Raw genomic sequence first — 22491 nt, forward strand, 5'->3', positions numbered from 1 at the left:
GCAATGTTTAAATTCAAGCAGAGCCAGAGCTGTCGTGAATCCAAAAATGGATCGTGACAATAGTTATTTTCATCCAGAAAAGTGAGACTTTTTCTCACTTGTCATACGTGTGCTGGTCATATAAATCTTTTTTTGCAGCAGGTATTAATCATTTCCAGGACCATTTATGGTTTCCTATGTTACAGCATTGCAATGTATCCATAAAAAATGAATGCTAAACTGTGGTCCAAATAATATAAAAAATTTTTTTGCACAGGCATAAACTTGAATAGGTGAGCATCATCCAATTTTGAAGAATACTAGTGCATGCTGCGATTTTTTTTTCACAGATTCCGATAATGAAAAAAAAACTCCTATCTGTACTGCCCCATTGAATACCATTGCTCCATGTGCTTTCTGTCTTTTTAAAGACAGCACTCGGACCAAAAATACGGTCTTGTGAACGAGCCCTCACTTACAGAAAAAAATATATTTAAGAAATCTTCAAACTTTTAAAAATCTTTTTGACCTCTTATTCTTGTTCAAAACTTATCTGTGTTTCTGTGTCCAACATGATATATTGGGCGGTATGTAATTCCATTAGCATATGGTAATTATATGCCATCAGTTTTTGAGAAGGTAAAATTCCACTAACATATTTTACAACTTTATTGGTAAGGATGCAATGTTGTGGATGTCTACCCAAAATTCTGATCCTTTTTTTTAGGAAGCTGCTAATGAATTGTTCTGTAGACTTAGGGAAATTAGTTTGGCTGCACAGTCCCAGGTAGATGAATGCCCGGCTAACAGCTATTTCTGGTGTATGGGTGCCTATTCTGTACATATCCATTTAAAAGGACTCAGTACAGAATGCACATCTTCACACCGGCTTGTTTTCCATCTATCTCTGCCATTCTCTCACTCCATAAAGCTCTGGATTTCAAATAAGCACCACAGTTAACGCTTAATAAAAAAAAGCACAGTAGTCATGAGATTTCTATAAATCCCACCCACTTTGCCGAGACGGTAAGATGCTGTGATTTTGATGCAGCATAGTTGCGCATGGTCAAAAATGCACCGAAAGCCCATTGTGGGAACGTAGCCTAAGGGTTCAAATCTGCAAGGAAATAATGACAAGCAGTATGTGCCTGAGACTTCAGAAATCTCATTCAAACTGTGAATGAGCCTTAGCCCCTTAATGACTGCTGATGCAGATTAAAACAGCGGCCATTAAGGGGCCATATTCCCTCATTGCCGTTTTAAAACAGCAATCGGGAATAAGGCTGTAGTGCCCTTCCAGAGTCAGAAAATCTCCGAGGTTTCAGCAACTGGGGCTTGCTGAGACCCTGGAGAACATGATCAGGGCCCCAATCACGTGATCGCCGTTATTCAGTGAACAATGGCAATCACAAAAAAAACCTGTGCCCACTGTTACAATGATTTCTCTCTCTTCTGACATGATATATATGTCAGAGGAGACAGAAATTATGCCCCCTGAGCCACTCTGCTACATAATTAATCCCCCGATCCCACCTTCTCTGTCCCCCGGCCCTCCGTGTCATCTTCCTGGAAAAAAAATGGCTGTGCATGAGACCGGTACCACATAACAATAGGACATTTTAACTATTGGTTCCTTTTGATCACAGTGATATATCATATCACAGTGATCAAATTAAAAACATTGTAAATTAAGTCCATCTTTGTCACCCCCTTAGTTAGATAAAAAATTATAAAATATACAGTACAGACCAAAAGTTTGGACACACCTTCTCATTTAAAGATTTTTCTGTATTTTCAGGACTATGAAAATTGTACATTCACACTCAAGGCATCAAAACCATGAATTAACACATGTGGAATTATATACTTAACAAAAAAGTGTGAAACAACTGAAATTATGTCTTATATTCTAGGTTCTTCAAAGTAGCCACCTTTTGCTTTGATGACTGCTTTGCACACTCTTGGCATTCTCTTGATGAGCTTCACCAGGAATGGTTTTCACTTCACAGGTGTACCCTGTCAGGTTTAATAAGTGGGATTTCTTGCCTTATAAATGGTGTTGGGACCATCAGTTGTGTTGTGCAGAAGTCTGGTGGATACACAGCTGATAGTCCTACTGAATAGACTGTTAGAATTTGTATTATGGCAAGAAAAAAACAGCTAAGTACAGAAAAATGAGTGGCTATCATTACTTTAAGAAATGAAGGTCAGTCAGTCCAAAAAATTGGGAAAACTTTAAAAGTCTCCCCAAGTGCAGTGGCAAAAACCATCAAGCGCTACAAAGAAGCTGGCTCATATGAGGTCCCCCCCAGGAAAACGAAGACCAAGAGTCACCTCTGCTTCTGAGGATAAGTTTATCCGAGTAACCAACCTCAGAAATCGCAGGTTAACAGCAGCTCAGATTAGAGACCAGGTCAATGCCACACAGAGTTCTAGCAGCAGACACATCTCTACAACAACTGTTAAGAGAAGACATTGTGCAGCAGGCCTTCATGGTAAAATAGCTGCTAGGAAACCACTGCTAAGGACAGGCAACAAGCAGAAGAGACTTGTTTGGGCTAAAGAATCCAAGGAATGGACATTAGACCAGTGGAAATTTGTGCTTTGATCTGATGAGTCCAAATTTGAGATCTTTGGTTCCAACCACCGTGTCTTTGTGCGACGCAGAAATGGTGAACGAATGGACTCTACATACCTGGTTCCCACCGTGAAGCATGGAGGAGGTGTGATGGTGTGGGGGTGCTTTGCTGGTGACACTGTTGGGGATTTATTCAAAATTGAAGGCATACTGAACCAGTATGGCTATCACAGCATCTTGCAGCGGCATGCTACTCCATCCGGTTTGCGTTTAGTTGGATCATCATTTATTTTTCAACAGGACAATGACCCCAAACACACTTCCAGGCTGTATAAGGGCTATTTGACCAAGAAGGAGAGTGATGGGGTGCTGCGCCAGATGACCTGGCCTCCACAGTTACCAGACCTGAATCCAATCAAGATGGTTTGGGGTGAGCTGGACTGCAGAGTGAAGGCAAAAGGGCCAACAAGTGCTAAGCATCTCTGGGAACTCCTTCAAGATTGTTGGAAGACCATTCCCGGTGACTATCTCTTGAAGCTCATCAAGAGAATGCCAAGAGTCTGCAAAGCAGTCATCAAAGCAAAAGGTGGCTACTTTGAAGAACCTAGAATATAAGACATAATTTCAGTTGTTTCACACTTTTTTGTTAAGTATATAATTCCACATGTGTTAATTCATAGTTTTGATGCCTTCAGTGTGAATGTACAATTTTCATAGTCATGAAAATACAGAAAAATCTTTAAATGAGATGGTGTGTCTAAACTTTAGGTCTGTGCTATATATTTTTTTTCCATTCTTTGCAATTGGGGTTAGAGTTATGGTTATGTTAGGGTTGGGGTTAGGGTTGTATCAGGGTTATGGTTGGGGTTATGGTTGGGGTTGTGGTTAGTATTGGCATTTTTTCAAAAGTAAAAAAAATGACAGGTAGTGTTGAGCGCAAGTGCTCACTACTTGAGTTTGCATCAGGTGCTCGGGTATGCACCGAGTATCGCAGATCCCCGCATGTTTTTTTTGGTTATCTAACAGCCTTGAAACATGCGAGGCGGGGACTTTAGCATGTCACTAGAGCACCCTTGGGAAACTGGAGTAGTGAGCACTTATGCTCAACACTAATGATGATGTATACAATATGACAACCTCGTTATCAAATTCTGTGTTTTACCTGTGGGTTAAAAATGCTCACTACACTCCTGGATAAAATCCTTGAGGGGTGTGGTTTCCAAAATGGGTCACTTGTGGGGGTTTTCCACTGTTTAGGTACATCAGGGGGTTCCCAAGCACGACATGGCATCTGGTCTCGATTCCAGCAAACTTTGCATTCAAAAAGTCAAACAGTGCTCTTTCCCTTCCAAGTCCTGCCGTGCACCCGAAAAGTGGTTTTCCCCATTTTCTCTTGTTACTTTGGTGAAAATTGGGTCTAAAATAATTTTTTCGTGAAAAAAAGTTAAATGTTCATTTTCTCCTTCCACATTGCTTCAGTTCTCATGAAGCACCCAAAGGGTTAATAAACTTCTTGAATGTGGTTGTGAACACTTTGTGGGGTGCAGTTTTTAGAATGAAGTCACTTTTTAGTATTTTCTGTCATATAGGCCCCTCAAAGTCACTTCAAACGTGAGGTGATCCCTAAAAAAATGGTTTTGTAAAATTTTGTTGGAAAAATGAGAAATCGCTAGTTAACGTTTAACCCTTCTACCTTCCTAACAAAAACAAAATAAAGTTTAAAAAATTGTGCTGATGTAAAGTAGACATGAGGGAAATGTTATTAACTATATTGTGTGACATAAATCGTGTTTTAAGGGCATAAAAATTAAAAGTTAGATAATTGCAAAATTTTCACCAAATTTCCATTTTTTTCACAAATAAATGCAAGTCATATCGAAGAAATTTTACAACTATCATAAAGTACAATATGTCATGAAAAATCGATCTCAGAATCAGTGGGAGCGTTGAAACGTTACAGAGTTATAACCTAATAAAGTGACACTGGTCAGATTTGTAAAATTTGGCTTGGTCATTAGGGTCAAAATTGGCTCCGTCACTAAGAGATTAAAGCTCAAACGCGAAACTAAATTAGAACATAGAAATACAACTTAAAAACATACAATGCACAAAAGACAACTGTGGTAATAGATTTGTTCTTTTTATTTTTAATACCACATTTAAAAAAGGTTTGTCAACATAAATGTTTCTTTCTTAAATAGAAAAGTGCATTTTATATGATAATTAAGGCCCATTCTGTTATTTTACAAGTTTAAAAAGTGTGCTACATAGGTTTACTATGACCAAACAACAGAGCTCAAAGCGTCACTGTTAATCCTTTCATCAGCATTGTATACATGGTGTACAGCGAAAAGTTAAAATTATTTGCAAAGAATGTCAAAGACACTTGGCTGTTTACACAACACAGTGATATGGTGATTATTGAGCTTTCCATTTTTTTTTAAATACATAGAATGTTTTCTCATAAATGAATTCCTGACCCAGGTGGAATTCACAATGTGCCATATGTCTGGCACAAATTCATCAGGATTAGAGATGAGCGAATATATTTGCAGCCCCTTGGTCCACAGGCCTGGTCAGTATTCCATGGCCCCTGAACATGTGTTTTGTGAACCATCTTTGGCATGTCGGAATCCCCAGCCCCTTTTTTGAGTAGTTGGTTCAGTGAGACGTCGTGTATGCGTCATGGCTATAATGATGATGTTGCAGCTGGCCTACTTATCAGAAGGGGAATGGGGGATGCTGGCAGGTATGAGGCAGTTCACAGGAATACGTACATGGTCAGTGGACCAGGGTTCTGAGAATTTATTCTCTCATCTCTAATCCGGATTTCATGTGACAATTGGCCTTAGTATGATTAGATACATATTCCATTGACCAAGATCTATCTAAAGCTTCCTTCAGACATCCATATAAAACACGTACGTGAAAAACAGGTACCGATGTCATCGGTACTTTCCATCTGTGTGTCATCCTTGTGTCCATTTTTACCATCAGTGTCATCAGTGCTTTTCCAATATGGATAAAGAAAGAAATAAATTACAAAGCTTCTCCTATACAGTAAAGTCCATATATATTTGGACAGAGACAACATTTTTCTAACTTTGGTTATAGACATTACCACAATGAATTTTAAACAAAACAATTCAGATGCAGTTGAAGTTCAGACTTTCAGATTTCATTTGGGGGTATCCACATTAAAATTGGATGAAGGGTTTAGGAGTTTCAGCTCCTTAACATCTGCCACCCTGTTTTTAAAGGGACCAAAGTAACTGGACAGATTAAATAATTTTAAATAAAATGTTCATTTCTAGTACTTGGTTGAAAACCCTTTGCTGGCAATGACTGCCTGAAGACTTGAACTCATGGACATCACCAGACGCTGTGTTTCCTCCTCTTTGATGCTCTGCCAGGCCTTCACTGCAGTGCTTTTCAGTTGCTGTTTGTTTGTGTGCCTTTCTGTCTGAAGTTTAGTCTTTAACAAGTGAAATGCATGCTCAATTGGGTTGAGATCAGGTGACTGACTTGGCCATTCAAGAATATTCCACTTCTTTGCTTTAATAAACTCCTGGGTTGTTTTGGCTTTATGTTTTGGGTCATTGTCCATCTGTAGTATGAAACGACGACCAATCAGTTTGGCTGCATTTGGCTGGATCTGAGCACACAGTATGTCTCTGAATACCTCAGAATTCATTCGGCTGCTTCTGTCCTGTATCACATCATCAATAAACACTAGTGACCCAGTGCCACTGGCAGCTATGCATGCCCAAGCCATCACACTGCCTCCGCCGGGTTTTACAGATGATGTGGTATGCTTTGGATCAGGAGCAGTACCACGCCTTCGCCATAATTTTCTCTTTCCATCATTCTGGTAGAGGTTGATCTTGGTTTCATATGTCCAAAGAATGTTCTTCCAGAACTGTGCTGGCTTTTTTAGATGTTTTTTAGCAAAGTCCACTTTTTATTTTTGATGCTTATGAGTGGCTTGCACCGTGCAGTGAACCCTCTGTATTTACTTTCATGCAGTCTTCTCTTTATGGTAGATTTGGATATTGATACGCCTACCTCCTGGAGAGTGTTGTTCACTTGGTTGGCTGTTGTAAAGGGGTTTCTCTTCACCATGGAGATTATTCTGCGATCATCCACCACTGTTGTCTTCCGTGGGCGCCCAGGTCTTTTTGCATTGATGAGTTCACCAGTGCTTTCTTTCTTTCTCAGGATGTACCAAACTGTAGATTTTGTCACTCCTAATATTGTAGCAATTTCTCGGATGGATTTTTTCTGTTTTCGCAGTTTAAGGATGGCTTGTTTCACCTGCATGGAGAGCTCCTTTGACCGCATGTTTACTTCACAGCAAAACCTTCCAAATGCAAGCCCCAAACCTCAAATCAACTCCAGGCCTTTTATCTGCTTAATTGAGAATGACATAACGAAGGGATTTCCCACACCTGTCCATGAAATAGCCTTGGAGTCAATTGTCCAATTACTTTTGGTCCCTTTAAAAACAGGGTGGCACATGTTAATGAGCTAAAATTCCTAAACCCTTTATCCAATTTTAATGTGGATACCCTCAAATGAAAGCTGAAAGTCTGAACTTCAACTGCATCTGAATTGTTTTGGTTAAAATTCATTGTGGTAATGTCTACAACCAAAATTAGAAAAATGTTGTCTCTGTCCAAATATATATGGACTTAACTGTACTTTGCAATGTTAAACATGGATTGCACATAGATGCCATCCGTGTGTTGTATGTGTGTTGTGGACCCATAGACTTGTATTCGCCTTTATCATCCATGCTGCTGGAAAAAAAATGGGCATGTCTCTTTGTTTTGTAAGGACATGTGGTCCGTGTAAAGACACAGACATGTGCATAGCACCATAGGTTATAATGGTAAGTGTGCTATTCGAGAATAAAATGGATACTACACATACAGGAAACAGACGTGTGAAGAAGGTTTCAGATCAAGCAAAAATAGGGAAAGAAATATATCTTCAATGTGCATTATTGCCAGTGGAACTAATCAACCTCTACAGCTGAATGCTTTTGCTAAGAACAAATTATAGGCCTAAGCTATATTTAGGGACAGATAATGTGGCTCGTCTGCCTCAATGACCAAATGCCATACGATTTTGCTTTCCGATTGTGTGGCCTCTGGCCGCGGTGGGCTAAGCTTCAGTTGCACTGATGCCTGTATTCTTAATATCGGAATCCATATAGTGTGCACCGTGTGGCCGAGACTCGGCTGTGACATGGCGGCAATGTTGCAGAACACCATCCTAAGACCACGTGCATACATTGAGTATTTGGTGAGTGTGTTCTCTCAGTATTTGTAAGCCAAAACTATTATACTATAACATTATATTAAAACTCACCAAATACTCATACGCATGTCTGTGTAGTTTCAAATGGACTTTTCAGGAAGTCATTGCTAATTAAGTGTAGATTGATCATTCCTGCCCGGTTTTGTGGCCACCATAGAGTCATTATCTGTCAACTCTCAATTAGTAATGCTGAATTCCAGCCACATTGCGACCGGGCGATGATTGCTCAATAGGATTTTGTTCTGAGATTTTTTGTAGTTCTACCGATTCTATTAGGCCGGGGTCACACTTGCAACTGCAATGCGAGAAACTCGCGCCTCAATACCCGGCACTGCAGCTGGCTCACGGGACCTGAGAGTGCGGCTGCATGTATTTCTATGCAGCTAAACGCTCTGATCCGAACCGTCGGCTGCAGTGTGACACCGGCCTATAGGCTATGTTCCCACGAAGAGTTTTTGGTGAATATTTTATTTGTGTGTTTTAGAAAAAATGCAAGGAGCCTATTTTACTTAATGGGTGCAGAAATGATGAACATCTGCAACATCAAAAGCTCATCGTGGGAACATAGACTAAGATGGTGTCAGAGAGCAGGTATGGGGAAGTTTAGTTTCCTTCTCACCCAGTACCCGAATTGATTCTGCTATTAGATAAACTTTTAAACGGTACAAGTAATAAATGTTTCATTGCATAAAGAACTGCCGGAAGTGGGATAATTTGGATGCACACTGTAACCTGTCTGAATGCTTCAATATTAAAAGCATTCTATGTATCTGTCCAATGCTGATGAGCGATTTACAGAATTGTAAAGTAGTGCGAGAAGTGATGGAGCTGTTCATAAACTTAATACCTGGAAAAGTAGCAGTTCAGTGGAAACAGATGCAGTGTTACAAATTCACTACATAACATGGCGAGAACTATGCCGTATCCAGGAAAGTCCTTGTCTGGTATATTGGACCAAGTGCTCCATTGAACTGTGCAGTGTTATCGGTCCTATTGATGAATCAAGCTCATTGAAGAACTCTAAAAACAAACAAAATTTTTGGTTAGCCATATTGTATACACCATATTTCCAAAACAATGTTGTTGTTTTTTTTTTTCGGGTTGTGAAGGATTATTTGTTCTCTATAAATATTTGTTTAGCCAACTTATCTGAAATATGGGCTGCATGCATTTTTTATTTTCCAAAATAATATCATTACTTCAGAATAGAAGATTGCAGATAAGAGGTGGGGAGTAACATTTTAGAATTCATTAATCACTGTCCGCAGCGTTGATCTGCTTCAGCCAGTGACCACACGTGAGACACTGCGACCGGATGTCCTCACGGCAGTATGGAATAGAGGCTGTTGAGAGTTTGGCCGTTGTGGGAGTGGAAGGGGATCGGAGAGGTGAGTGTCTTTTTTTCATTTAATTACACCAATGTCAGTATTATATGGTCCTACTGATCCAAACTTACTGCCCTACCCTCTCCTAGTGTTTCATCACCCATCCCCTGCAGACTGGGAGCCCTCCTTATGTACCCGTGTGCCTTGGTATTTGCTCATGCTTAATGTGTTTGTCTATATTTGCCCCGTATTCACATGTAAAGCGCCATGGAATAAATGGCGCTATAAAAATGTATAATAATAATAAATACTGATAAGTGGTGTGGCACAGAGGAAAGAAGCAAGGCCTAACATTTAATAGCATGCACCAAAAAATACACCAAATTGGTAGTACTAGGTAAGCCTACTTATAGGTGGTGTAAACTTAGCCTAGATAGTCTAAAAATATCACAGCCCATCAAACAAGGAAAATATTGCTGGAAAAACAAAAAGTGCAAATAGTAGGGTCTAATCCAATGACACAAAGGAAGTAAAAAAACTTTATTCCTCTCTGGTGCTGCCGACTTTTAGTCATATACTGGCATGACTACAGCCACCGTTCACAGTATTGTCAGTGGCGGCTGAAAGCATGCCCCGACACTTTGGCTAACAGCCAGCTCTACACAGATGCTCTGCAGAGACAGCTGTCAATCAAAACGCCAGGGTGGGCTTACGGCCGACACTCACACTCTATTGAACAGTGATTGTAGGCATGCCTGTATGACTGCGGCCAGACACCTTTCTAACACTATTAACCAGCAGAGTCAACCAATGGGAAGAGTCAGGCAGCAGTCTAACTCGGATGAGGATCGCAACGCAATACTCAGACTGGCCGTCACCTCTCCTGACCAGAGTATGACAGCATGATTTTCATCAAATTATTTTTATTGAGCTTTTTCAAGATTGTACAGTCAGACATTTAAAGATGGATAAAAAAACAAGGTAATTAACCGGGTAAAAGGGAATTATGGGTAGTGGAAATGTGAGGAGGGAAGGAGAGCTAACAAACTTTATTGGGCAAGAAAATATGTGGGGGTACATTATAGGAAACCATGAGTATATGCTGTAAACTCATTACACTGGTCAACACAAAAAATCATCAGCAAAGGTTATAGGTCTGTTTTATGGAGTTTAATGTGCTGATTCCAAAAATATGCTTAGTTTTGCTCTATCACATAAAGTTTCCGAGATAGAAGTATTTTTGTTATTATGTTATTTCTGCATTTTAAAAAGTATGCGTTTTTTCCTATGTTATTCCCATTTCTTTGCTTGTCTTACTTAATTGTGAATTTTCTTACAGGGACAACATCAGTAAGGGTTTTAGTGAGTTTTATGGGAAGGAGTATTGACAGTGCAGTCAACCAGTGACTGCTTCTTGGAAAGTCACATGTTATGGGGAGGAGCTAACTGTTATGAGGCGGTAATATTTGAGTCAGTCAGAAAATAATAATAATAATTTTATTTAGATAGCGCCAACATATTCCGCAGCACTTTACAAATTATAGAGGGGATTTGTACAGTTGTACAGACAATAGACATTACAACATAACAGAAATCACAGTTCAAAATAGATACCAAGAGGAATGAGGGCCCTGCTCGCAAGCTTACAAACTATGAGGAAAAGGGGAGACACGAGAGGTGGATGGTAACAATTGTTCTAGTTAGTAGGACCAGCCATAGTGTAAGGCTCGGGTGTTCATGTAAAGCTGCATGAACCAGTTAACTGCCTAAGTATGTAGCAGTATAGACACAGAGGGCTATTAACTGCATAAAATGTATGAGAACATGATGCGAGGAACCCAATTATGTTTTGTTTTTTTTAAATGGGCCACACAGGGATAGTTAGGTTAATGCGTTGAGGCGGTAGGCCAATCTGAACAAATGAGTTTTTAGGGCACGCTTAAAACTGTGGGGATTGGGGATTAATCGTATTAACCTAGGTAGTGCATTCCAAAGAATCGGCGCAGCACGTGTAAATTCTTGGAGACGGGAGTGAGAGGTTCTGATTATTGAGGATGCTAACCTGAGGTCATTAGCGGAGCAGGGGGCACGGGTAGGGTGGTAGACTGAGACCAGAGATGATATGTAGGGTGGTGCTGAGCCATGGAGTGCATTGTGGATGAGGGTAGTAGTTTTGTACTGGATTCTTGAGTGGATGGGTAACCAGTGTAATGACTGGCACAAGGTAGAGGCATCGGTTGGTGAGGAATATGATCCTGGCTGCAGCATTCAGGACAGATTAGAGCGGGGAGTATTTGGTAAGAGGGAGGCCGATTAGTAGAGAGTTACAATAGTCCAGACGAGAATGAATAAGTGAAACAGTAAGAGTTTTTGCAGAGTCGAAAGTAAGAAAAGGGCGAATTCTAGAAATGTTTTTGAGATGCAGATAAGAAGAGCGAGCCAGTGATCGGATGTGGGGGGTGAATGAAAGCTCGGACTCAAGTATGACCCCAAGGCAGCGGGCATGTTGCTTTGGAGTAATGGTGGAACCGCACACGGAGATGGCAATGTCAGGCAAAGGTAGGTTAATAGAGGGAGAAAACACAAAGATTTCAGTTTTTGACACGTTCAGTTTCAGATAGAGGGAGGACATGATGTTAGAGAGAGTGGTAAGACAATCACTGGTGTTTACTAAAAAGGTCGGCGTGATAACAGGAGAAGAAGTGTATAATTGAGTGTCATCAGCATAGAGATGGTACTGGAAACCAAATCTACTGATTGTTTGTCCAATAGGGGCAGTATACAAAGAGAAGAGGAGGGGGCCTAGGACTGATCCTTGAGGAACCCCAACAGTAAGGGGAAGGTGAGAGGAGGAGGAACCAGCAAAAGATACAGTGAAGGATCGGTCAGAGAGATAGGAGAAGAACCAGGAGAGAACGATGTCCTTGAGGCCGATGGAGCGGAGCATAGTGAGGAGGAGCTGATGATCCACAGTGTCGAATGCTGCGGAGAGATCCAAGAGAATTAGCATGGAGTAGTGACCATTAGATTTAGCTGTTAGTAGGTCATTAGAGACTTTAGTGAGGGCAGTTTCAGTAGAGTGTAAAGAGCAGAAACAAGATTGAAGAGGGTCTAGAAGAGAGATAGCGGGTAAGACGGGAGTGGACCAGGCGCTAGAGGAGTTTAGAGATGAAGGGAAGATTAGAGACAGGTCTATAATTAGCGGCACAGTTTTGATCGAGGGATGGTTTTCTAAGTAATGGATGTATGATGGCATGCTTAAATGAGGATGGAAAAATACCGGAAGTGAGAGAAAGGTTGAATATTTTTGTTAGGTGAGAGGTGACAGCTGGGGAAAGGGACTGGAGGAGATGTGACGGAATGGGGTCACTGGTGCAAGTGGTTGGGCAAGAAGATGCAAGGAGCCTGATTACTTCTTCTGTAACTGGTTCAAAGTCAGAGAGTGAACTAGATGCAGTGGGGGAGGGATGACAGTGCATGGTATGAAGAGATTGGGAGATGATTTCCTGTCGAATGTGGTCAATTTTTTCTTTGAAGTAATTGGCCAAATCGTCAGCGTGGAGATCTGTGTTTTGGGCCTGCACTCTTGGGTTGAGTAGGGACTGGAAAGTGTCAGAGACATTTAGGGTTATAGGACAGCGAGGTGACGAGGGTGTTGAAAAAGTTTTGATTGGAGAGGTGAAGGGCAGAGTTGTATGTTTTTAGCATGAACTTATAATGAATGGAATCTTCGGGTAGATTAGATTTTCTCCACAGACGTTCGGCGCACCTCAAGCACCGCTGCAGGAAACGTGTTTGCAGCCTGTGCCACGGTTGTCGCCGTCTGTGCTGAGTTGTTTTATGTATAAGAGGAGCAGCTTCATCCAGGGCACTTTGCAGGGTTTCATTGTAATGCTTCAGAGCAGAATCAGGCCACGAGATGGAGGAGATTGGGGCCAATGAGGACTGCAAGTTCTTCATAAGTTTCTGGGTGTTAATGGCCTGTATGTTTCTATAAGTGTGAAAAGGATGGTGATGGCAGCAAGGACTGGTATGTGACAGGAGACAGACCTCTACAAGGATCTGAGCTCTGCCACAGGGAGATCGAAGGGAAGGCAGCAGACAGCCGCCATTGTGAGACGATTTTCACTGCATTTCTGGGAGGGAAAGTCTCTTCAGAGTGATGAAAACAGCTCAACCACTGAGGTGTAACTGAATGAGAGTCTCCACAAAGAGAGAACCTGAAAACAGCCACTATCACACTGAGAAACTGCCTATTTGCAAATGTTCATCTGTAAGGAATAGGCTGACCCATTTACCTCACAAATGTATATAGTTATCTACCAGATTACCTCCAGTAAAATCAGTTCTAAATACAAGCTGCCTCTGTCATCTCTGGGGAAATATCTACATATAGTCGGTCGGCTCATCACATTTTTTTTTAATTTTGTTTAGTTTAGTGAATTGCCACCATGGCAACCACTATGACATCATCGTCACCATGGCAACAACTATGACATCATTGTCACCATGGCAACCACTATGACATCATCGTCGCCATGGCAACCACTGTGACATCACTTTTGCTACACAACGCAATATGACATCATCATCAACAAGGCAACCACTATGACATAACTGTCACCATGACAATCACTGTGACATTATAGTCGCCATGACAAATCAGACATTATCGTTACTATAGAAACCCACTATGACATCATCGTCACCATGGCAACCACGGTGACATTGTTGCCATGACAACAAACTATGATATTGTCGCCATGGCAAACACTATAACATCATTGTTACCATGGCAACCCATTATATCATCGTCACCATGGTAACTCACTATGGCATCCTCGTCACCATGACAACACACTGTGGCATCCTTATCACCATGGCAACACACTGTGGCATCCTTGTCACCATGGCGATACACTATGACATCATTGTCACCATGACAACCCATTATAACATCGCAATGGCAACCACTTTGACATAATCGTCGCCATGGCAACCCACTATGACATCATTGTTGCCATGGCAACCACTATGACATCATCATTGCCACAGCAACCACGGTGACATCATTGTCGCCCTGACAACAAACCATGATATCGCCACCATAGCCAACACTATGACATCATCATCACCATGGAAAACCATTATGACATCATCGTCACCATGGTAACTCACTATGGCATCCTCGTCGTCATGACAACACACTGTGGCATCCTCATCACCATGGCAAAACACCATAACATCATTGTCGCCATGGCAACCTATAACATTGCAATGGCAACCACTTTGACATCATCGAAGCCATGGCAACCCATTATGACATAATCGCCATGGCAACCACTATGACATCATCGTCACATGGCAATTCACTAGTGCATCCTCGTCGTCATGGCAACCCACTATTATATCGTCGCCATGGCAACCACTATGACATCTGCATCACCATGGCAACCCACTATGGCATCCTTGTTGCCATGGGAACACACTATGACATCATCGTCACCATGGCAACACACTATGACATCATTGCTGCGATGAAAACCTACTATGAGATTATCATCGCCATGGCAGCCCACTATGACATTGTCATTGCCGTGGTAACGACTGTGTCATCATTATCGCCATGACAACCCACTACGACATCATGATCACCATGGCATCCAATTACAACATCATCGTTGCCATGACAACCCAAATAACTTTGTTACAAACAAATTACTGAGAAAATAAAATCAAAGTTTAGTATTCAAGATACTGACCATCTTAAACATTTGTATTAGTGTCAGCATAGGCAGATTATATAAAACTTTTCAAGATGGGTGATGTTGTGAATTCTGTTGTCGGGCTCCCTCCTGTGGTCATGAATGGTACTTCGGCTGGTTCTGTCCATGGACTTTCTCTGGTGGCTGTGGGTGTTTCTGAGTTTCCTTCCACAGGTGACGAGGTTAATTCGTTAGCTGGCTCCTCTGTTTAACTCCACTTAGATCTTTGCTCCATGCCACCTGTCAATGTTCCAGTATTGGTCTAGTTCACTCCTGGATCGTTCTTGTGACCTGTCTTCCCAGCAGAAGCTAAGTGACTGCTTGTTTTTCTCTGGTTTGCTATTTTTCTGTCCAGCTTGCTTTTTGGATTGTTGTCTTGCTTGCTGGAAGCTCTGGGACGCAGAGGGAGCGCCTCCGCACCGTGAGTCGGTGCGGAGGGTCTTTTTGCACCCTCTGCGTGGTCTTTTTGTAGGTTTTTGTGCTGACCGCAAAGCTACCTTTCCTATCCTCAGTCTGTTCAGTAAGTCGGGCCTCACTTTGCTTAATCTATTTCATCTCTGTGTTTGTATTTTCATCTTTACTCACAGTCATTATATGTGGGGGGCTGCCTTTTCCTTTGGGGAATTTCCCTGAGGCAAGGTAGGCTTTATTTTTCTATCTTTAGGGCTAGCTAGTTCCTTAGGCTGTGCCGAGTTGCATAGGGAGCGTTAGGAGCAATCCACGGCTATTTCTAGTGTGGTTGATAGGATTAGGGATTGCGGTCAGCAGAGTTCCCACGTCCCAGAGCTCGTCCTATATTATCAGTAACTATCAGGTCATTCCGTGTGCTCTTAACCTCCAGGTCCATTATTGTCCTGACCACCAGGTCATAACAGGTGACCATTTTGAAGTCGGCCATTTTGGATCCAACTTTATTTTTTCCAATGGGAAGAGGGTCATGTGACACATCAAACTTATTGAGAATTTCACAAGAAAATCAAAGAGAAACTTGTAAATAACTCATGAAAGAATAAAGTTATGTTAAAACCACACACACCATTGTTTTTCTTGTGAAATTCTCAATAAGTTTGATGTGTCACATGACCCTCTTCCCATTGGAAATAATAAAGTTGGATCCAAAATGGCCGACTTCAAAATGGCCGCCACGGTCACCACCCATCTTGAAAAGTTTTCCCCCTCCCATATACTAATGTGCTACAAACAGGAAGTTGATATCACCAGCCATTCCCATTTTATTTAGGTGTATCCATATACATGGCCCACCCTGTACATGTCTGACAGCCATTCCATTGCTGTGTCAGTTGAATTCCAACCAGAGTACACCTCATTCTACTTAATGTGCTTCTGATTAGGTGATCACCTGAACCAAATCTTATTTAACTAGGGAAAGTATAAAAAAAACACTGCTGTGGTCTTCACAATCCTCTTGCAATAGGACAAGCTGGATGGCAAAACAAGTGCTAAGAATAGCCGAAAAGTAATTTGAATGAAAAAAAATAACTTTTAACCATGCCAAAGGAGTTGAAAAGAAAAGTCTTGAGTGAGGAAAAGAAGGGCTCAATTCTGGCTTTACTGGCAGAGGGATACAGTGAACGTAATGTTGCCTCCATCCTTAAAATTTAGAAGACGGCAGTCCATTACAACAAGTTCAAGCAGCAGACATTGGGGACAACAAAACTACAGACCGGCAGAGGGCGAAAACGACTCTTCACTGACCGGGATGATCGTCATCTTATTTTAATGTCACTCAGCAACCGCAGGATGACATCAAGTGACCTACAAAAGGAATGGCAAATGGCAGCTAGGGTGAATTGCACAGCAAGAACAGTTCGTAACAGGCTCCTAGAGGCAGGCCTCAAGTCATGTAAAGCTAGAAAAAAGCCTTTCATCAATGAGAAGCAAAGGAGAGCCAGGCTGAAGTTTGCCAAAGACCATAAGGAATGGACCATAGAGGACTGGAGTAAGGTAATCTTCTCTGATGAGTCTAATTGCCAGCTTTGCCCAACACTGACGGAGACCTGGAGAGGCGTACAAGCGACAGTGTCTTACACCCACTGTGAAATATGGTGGAGGATCGTTGATGATCTGGGGATGCTTCAGCAAGACTGGAACTGGGCAGGTTAATCTTTGCGAAGGACGTATGAATCATGCCGCATACAAGGTTATCCTTGAAAAACACTTGCTTCCTTCTGCTCAGGCAATGTTCACCAATACCCCATAACACACAGCTAGGTTAATCAATGTGTGGATCAAGGAGCACCACATCAAGTCCCTCTCATGGGCAGCCCAATCTCCAGACCTGAACCCCATTGAAAACCTCTGGAATGTAATCAAGAGGAAGATGGATAGTCACAAGCCATCAAACAAAGAAGAACTACTTAAATTTCTGTGCCAGGAGCAGTATGAAAGACTGATGGAAAGCATGCCAAGACACATGAAAGCTGTGATTAAAAATCATGGTTATTCCACCAAATATTGATTTGAGAACTCTTCCTGAGTTAAAACATTAGTATTGTTGTTTCTAAATGAATAAGAACTTGTTTTCTTTGCACTATTTGAGGTCTGAAAGCACTGTTTCTTTTTTATTATTTTGACGATTTCTCATTTGCTGAAAATAAATACAAAATTTTTAGCTTTGAATTTCGGAGAAATGTTGTCAGTAGTTTATAGAATAAAATAACAATGTGCATCTTACTAAAAAATATACCTATAAAGAGAAAAATCTGGAAAAACTGAAAATTTTGCAGTGGTCTCTTAAATTTTGCCAGAGCTGAGTTCGACATCATGATTTTCTATGCAGCAGTCACGCTCGGGAGGGGAGAGCTATACGGCTGTCTGCCTCTTCCCTATATCTGCAGGTAAATAGCATTATCGTATGTGACAGATTCCCTTTTAGACTGCCTAGTCTAAGTTTGCAGTGTCTATGATTTAGACAGTATTGATAAAACTGCCCAGTGTCTTATTTCCTTAGTCAAGATCTCTTCTTCCTTATGAATGCAGACTTTTTTTTAAATTTAGATTTAGGTTCTAAAGATTCTTACTACAGACCTAATACTCCTAACAGCTGAGGGGGTGCTACAGTTATAGCCCATCTGATCCTTTGTCAGCTAAATTTGCTTGACTACAGAATGAAGCAATTTACCAAGAGAGATTTGTGCTGCATAGACTAGACACAATTGTTTCCAATGCAAATTCCCATATTTAACTTAATTCACCAACAGAAGGCAGAGATGTAGAAAAGGAGGAGGAATTAAGGGAAAATATTACAATAGAAATTACAGAACAATTTGTTGCACAGTGATTACGTTCATGTCAAATAACACCATAAAATCCCTTTATTATCTCTTTGTTTCCTTCATGCTATTTGAAGGGTTGAAATGGGTTATAAATACAGTATTTAAGATGGGATAGACATAGGCTGAACATAATTAGCACATAGAGTGATTATTTTACTGGAACACATGCAGGACTTTTGCATTATGCCAATGTACCTGTGTTTTCTTTGGCAAGATTATCAGCAATTTCCCAATAGTCATAGCTGTGCAGGATACTGTTAGTAATACTGACGTGGTTGGCTGCCATCTGGTGAATGCGCTGGGGAATGCTTATAATAGAGCTAGAACTAGAGCTGGTGGCACCAGAGCTGGGGATACTTCCTTGAGAGCTCAGTGGAGATGGTGTAGAGGACAATGGTGATGAAGTTCCTGCGGTTCTAGATTATACATAAAATAGGCATGTTGTTCAATACATAAAGATATTTAACATCATTATATTATTCTAGCCAACAAGCAAACAGTTTGCTCAGAATATGCACATTCTTCCCAATTCTCTTAAACTTACAGCCCTACCTTTCTTATTCTCAAATAGGGATAGAACTAGGAATAGTTAAAGAGAGAAGCCATGACAGGATTTCTGCACAGAGATTGACCGATATTAGATAAGAACACCACCTTTCAGGCTGGCTATCCATCATTTTATAATGCTGTACGTCTGCCCCCTACCAACCTTCAAGACAAGAAAAAGAGCTTTTATTATACTCACCTGTGGGGCAGTCCCTACATCATATGCACAGTCTTCCTGGCATCGCACTCCTGCAGTGCACAGGCCAAGGGAAAGTGAAAGAGCCCCGGCACATACGCACTTCAGCACTTTAGTTTGCAATAGTGAGTGCAGAGAAGCATGCCTGTGCAGGATCGTGATGCCAGGGACCCTGTGTGGATGACATAGTGACGTGTCAACCACACGAAGCAAGAATTAGAACGGCATCGCAAGAAGGGAAGCGCCGACCAAGACCAGCGACACCCCTCAAACCGGACTACCCCACAAGTGAGTATAATAAAAGCTATTTTTCTTGTCTTGTAGGTCAGTTTGGGGGCAGATATTCAGCATTATAGAATTTTATGTGACCGCTCAGCAAAACATCCAGATGTAGCTTGTTTTTGGCCCCTTCCTAGGCTATTAATATCAGCCTGCAGCTATCTGCCTAACCTTTGCTGGTTATTAAAAATAGGAGAGACACCACATAATTTTTTGGGGGTCACTCCTTCTAAATAATCAGTAAAGACTAAGTAGACATCTGCAAGCTGATATTAATAGCCTGGGAATCTCCATGTTTATTTCCCACTTCCCTGACCATAAACATCAGCCTCCAGTTGTTGGCTTTCCCTCAGCTGGTTAAGAAAAATATGGGGGACCCCACACCATTTTTTAAATTTATTTGTTAGCTAAATACATGTACAGTAAGTTACACACAAATTGCACTGATTATATATCTCAATGACCTTTATCTATATCTGTATAAAAGATTGTTTTAGCAGTTAGAAAACTACGGTAGATTGAAATGACAGAGAATTACTGTATGTAAAAGCTAATGTAAAAAAGGCATTAGCACTGACATGATATACAGATGCTAGATGAGAAAAAAAAACTTGACATTCGCCTGACATTCTCCATCTTTTCTGGTTGAGAATCTCAGCTACTTTATATACGCAGATGTGAGCAAACCCTTACAGGAAAAGTTGAGTAGAGAAACAATGTCAGGAAGAGTTAGGTACACTGATAGCCATAGGGATAGTTGGGTATGGATCCAGTGACAGGAATAGGTGAATAGAATATGTACCTTACTTAAGTGAAAAATAAGTGAAGAATAACACTTTACTATGATTTATAGCAAAAGAATCTGAGATATATAATTCAGAGCAGTTTCAGGTATAAAGCAGCCTCATGTAGAATAACTATGCCTGGATACAATATGTTTAGTGATGAGCGAGTGTACTCGTTGCTCGGGTTTTCCTGAGCACGCTCGAGTGATCTCCGAGTATTTGTTAGTGAGATTAAGTTTTCATCGCCTCAGCTGCATGATTTACAGCTATTAGCCAGGCTGAGTACATGTGGGGGTTGCATGGTTGCTAGGGAATCCCCACATGTAATCAAGCTGTCTAGTAGCTGTAAATCATTCAGCTGAGGCGATGAAAATTAAATCTCCGAACACTAACAAATACTCGGAGGTCACCCAAGCATGCTCGGGAAAACCCAAGCAACGAGTATATTTGCTCATCACTAAATATGTTTAATTCATGATTAAATAGCTGTATTGTATCTCCATTGTGCACACAGTGTGAATGTTACACCTGTATTGCATGGCATCGTGAGACAAATGTCTACTATTACCAAATCAACATTTAGTCGGTGCTTTTATGGATAATTATTGAATTAGCATGAGTTTTTTGTGGTAAGCTACCTATATTTTTATGTGTGCAAAAAGAGTTTCTAGCTAAAAATATGTATTTTACTCTGTATATTCTATAAAAAGAAGGCTTTAATGCCACAAAATACAAGACAACAAAACCAGATCATAGATGACATTAGGTATAATTATAAAGCATAATGACCATAAAATCCATAAACCTTGTATTAATAGTATAAATACTAATCTAACATGTGTAAACCATGAGTAGTCTTACCCACTATAGGTGCAACATGCGGAGTCCCACAGACCAAAGTCCACAGTCCTGTGTACCATATTGTACCCTATTAAGACTAAGACTGGGTAAAACTATTCATATTGTTCACATGTTAAATGGTATTTATACTACTAATACATAGTTTATGGATTTTTTGGTTATTCTGCTTTACAATTATGCCCATGTTACAATGTGATATGCTCCCTCATTGTAATTAATGATCTGATTTTGTTGTCTTGTATTTTGTGGCATTAAAACCGCATTTTTATATAATTTATACAATAAAATACATATTTTAGCTAACAGTTTCCTTTGCTTTTTGCTCAGTTTAGAGCTTGGAGTTGTTAATGGTTACTACTATAAATCCTACAGACTGCTTCCATGCTGGATTAGCCTAGCTCTTAATTCGACTATGTACTCATTGGATTTGATTTCTCTCACTGTATGTATTAAAGTATACATACAAATGTACAAAAGTAAAACAGAAAAAGAATATACAGTACAGACCAAAATTTTGGACATACCTTCTCATTTAAAGGGAACCTGTCACCTGAATTTGGCGGGACTGGTTTTGGGTCATATGGGCGGAGTTTTTGGGTGTTTGATTCACCCTTTCCTTACCCGCTGGCTGCATGCTGGCCGCAATATTGGATTGAACTACGGAGGACAGAGAATGAACTTCAATCCAATATTGTGGCCAGCATGCAGCCATCGGGTAAGGAAAGGGTGAATCAAACACCCGAAAACTCCGCCCATATGACCCAAAACCAGTCCCGCCCAATTCAGGTGACAGGTTCCCTTTAAAGATTTTTCTGTATTTTCATGACTATGAAAATTGTACATTCACACTGAAGGCATCAAAACTATGAATTAACAAATGTGAAATTATATATTTAACAAAAAAAGTGAAACAACTGAAAATACGTCTTATATTCTAGGTTCTTCAGTGGAGCCACCTTTTGCTTTGATGACTGCTTTGCACACTCTTGGCATTCTCTTGATGAGCTTCAAGAGGTAGTCACAGGGAATGGTTTTCACTTCACAGGTGTGCCCTGTCAGGTTTAATAAGTGGGATTTCTTGCCTTATAAATGGGGTTGGGACCATCAGTGCAAAGCAGTCATCAAAGCAAAAGGTGGCAACTTTGAAGAACCTAGAATATAAGAGAATTTCAGTTGTTTCACACTTTTTTGTTAAGTATATAATTACAATACAGAAAAATCTTAAAATGAGAAGGTGTCCAAACTTTTGGTCTGGACTGTATGTCACTGTATAATTGGGTGCTCGGATAGGATACCACTCCATACAACCAATATAAAAACAGGATCCGGCACTCTCAATTGTGCTTAAAAGAAAAAAAGTCTTTATTTGAAATGCAGTGTAATATATGTAACATTTCAGTCTAACGCTCAGACCTTCATCAGATAGATTGTTATGTAGATAGTGGGACAGTAAACCACACTATATAGAAAAGTAAAATAGCCAACCAGCGCACACTACTTTTTTTTCACATTTGAGAGTGCCGGATCTTCTTTTTGTATAGCATATGTAAAAATCATTT

At 40.7% G+C, this 22491-nt stretch overlaps 1 protein-coding gene across 2 annotated transcripts in view; it reads right to left on the reverse strand.

The window, feature by feature from the left end:
• Positions 1-4681: 4681 nt before the first annotated feature.
• AFF3 (ALF transcription elongation factor 3) overlaps positions 4682-22491 on the reverse strand; it is a 753993-nt gene continuing 736183 nt past the window's right edge. For both annotated transcript variants that reach the window (XM_069757526.1, XM_069757527.1), the window contains exons 18-19: positions 18461-18681; positions 4682-8899 (exon numbers count right to left, since the gene is read on the reverse strand). In XM_069757526.1, the coding sequence (XP_069613627.1) occupies positions 8775-8899; positions 18461-18681 (346 nt within the window). In that variant the 3' untranslated portion in view covers positions 4682-8774. The remainder of the gene's footprint in view (positions 8900-18460; positions 18682-22491) is intronic.

This window comes from Ranitomeya imitator, chromosome 3 (assembly GCF_032444005.1).
Source record: "Ranitomeya imitator isolate aRanImi1 chromosome 3, aRanImi1.pri, whole genome shotgun sequence".
In the NCBI taxonomy this organism is placed as follows: domain Eukaryota; kingdom Metazoa; phylum Chordata; class Amphibia; order Anura; family Dendrobatidae; genus Ranitomeya; species Ranitomeya imitator.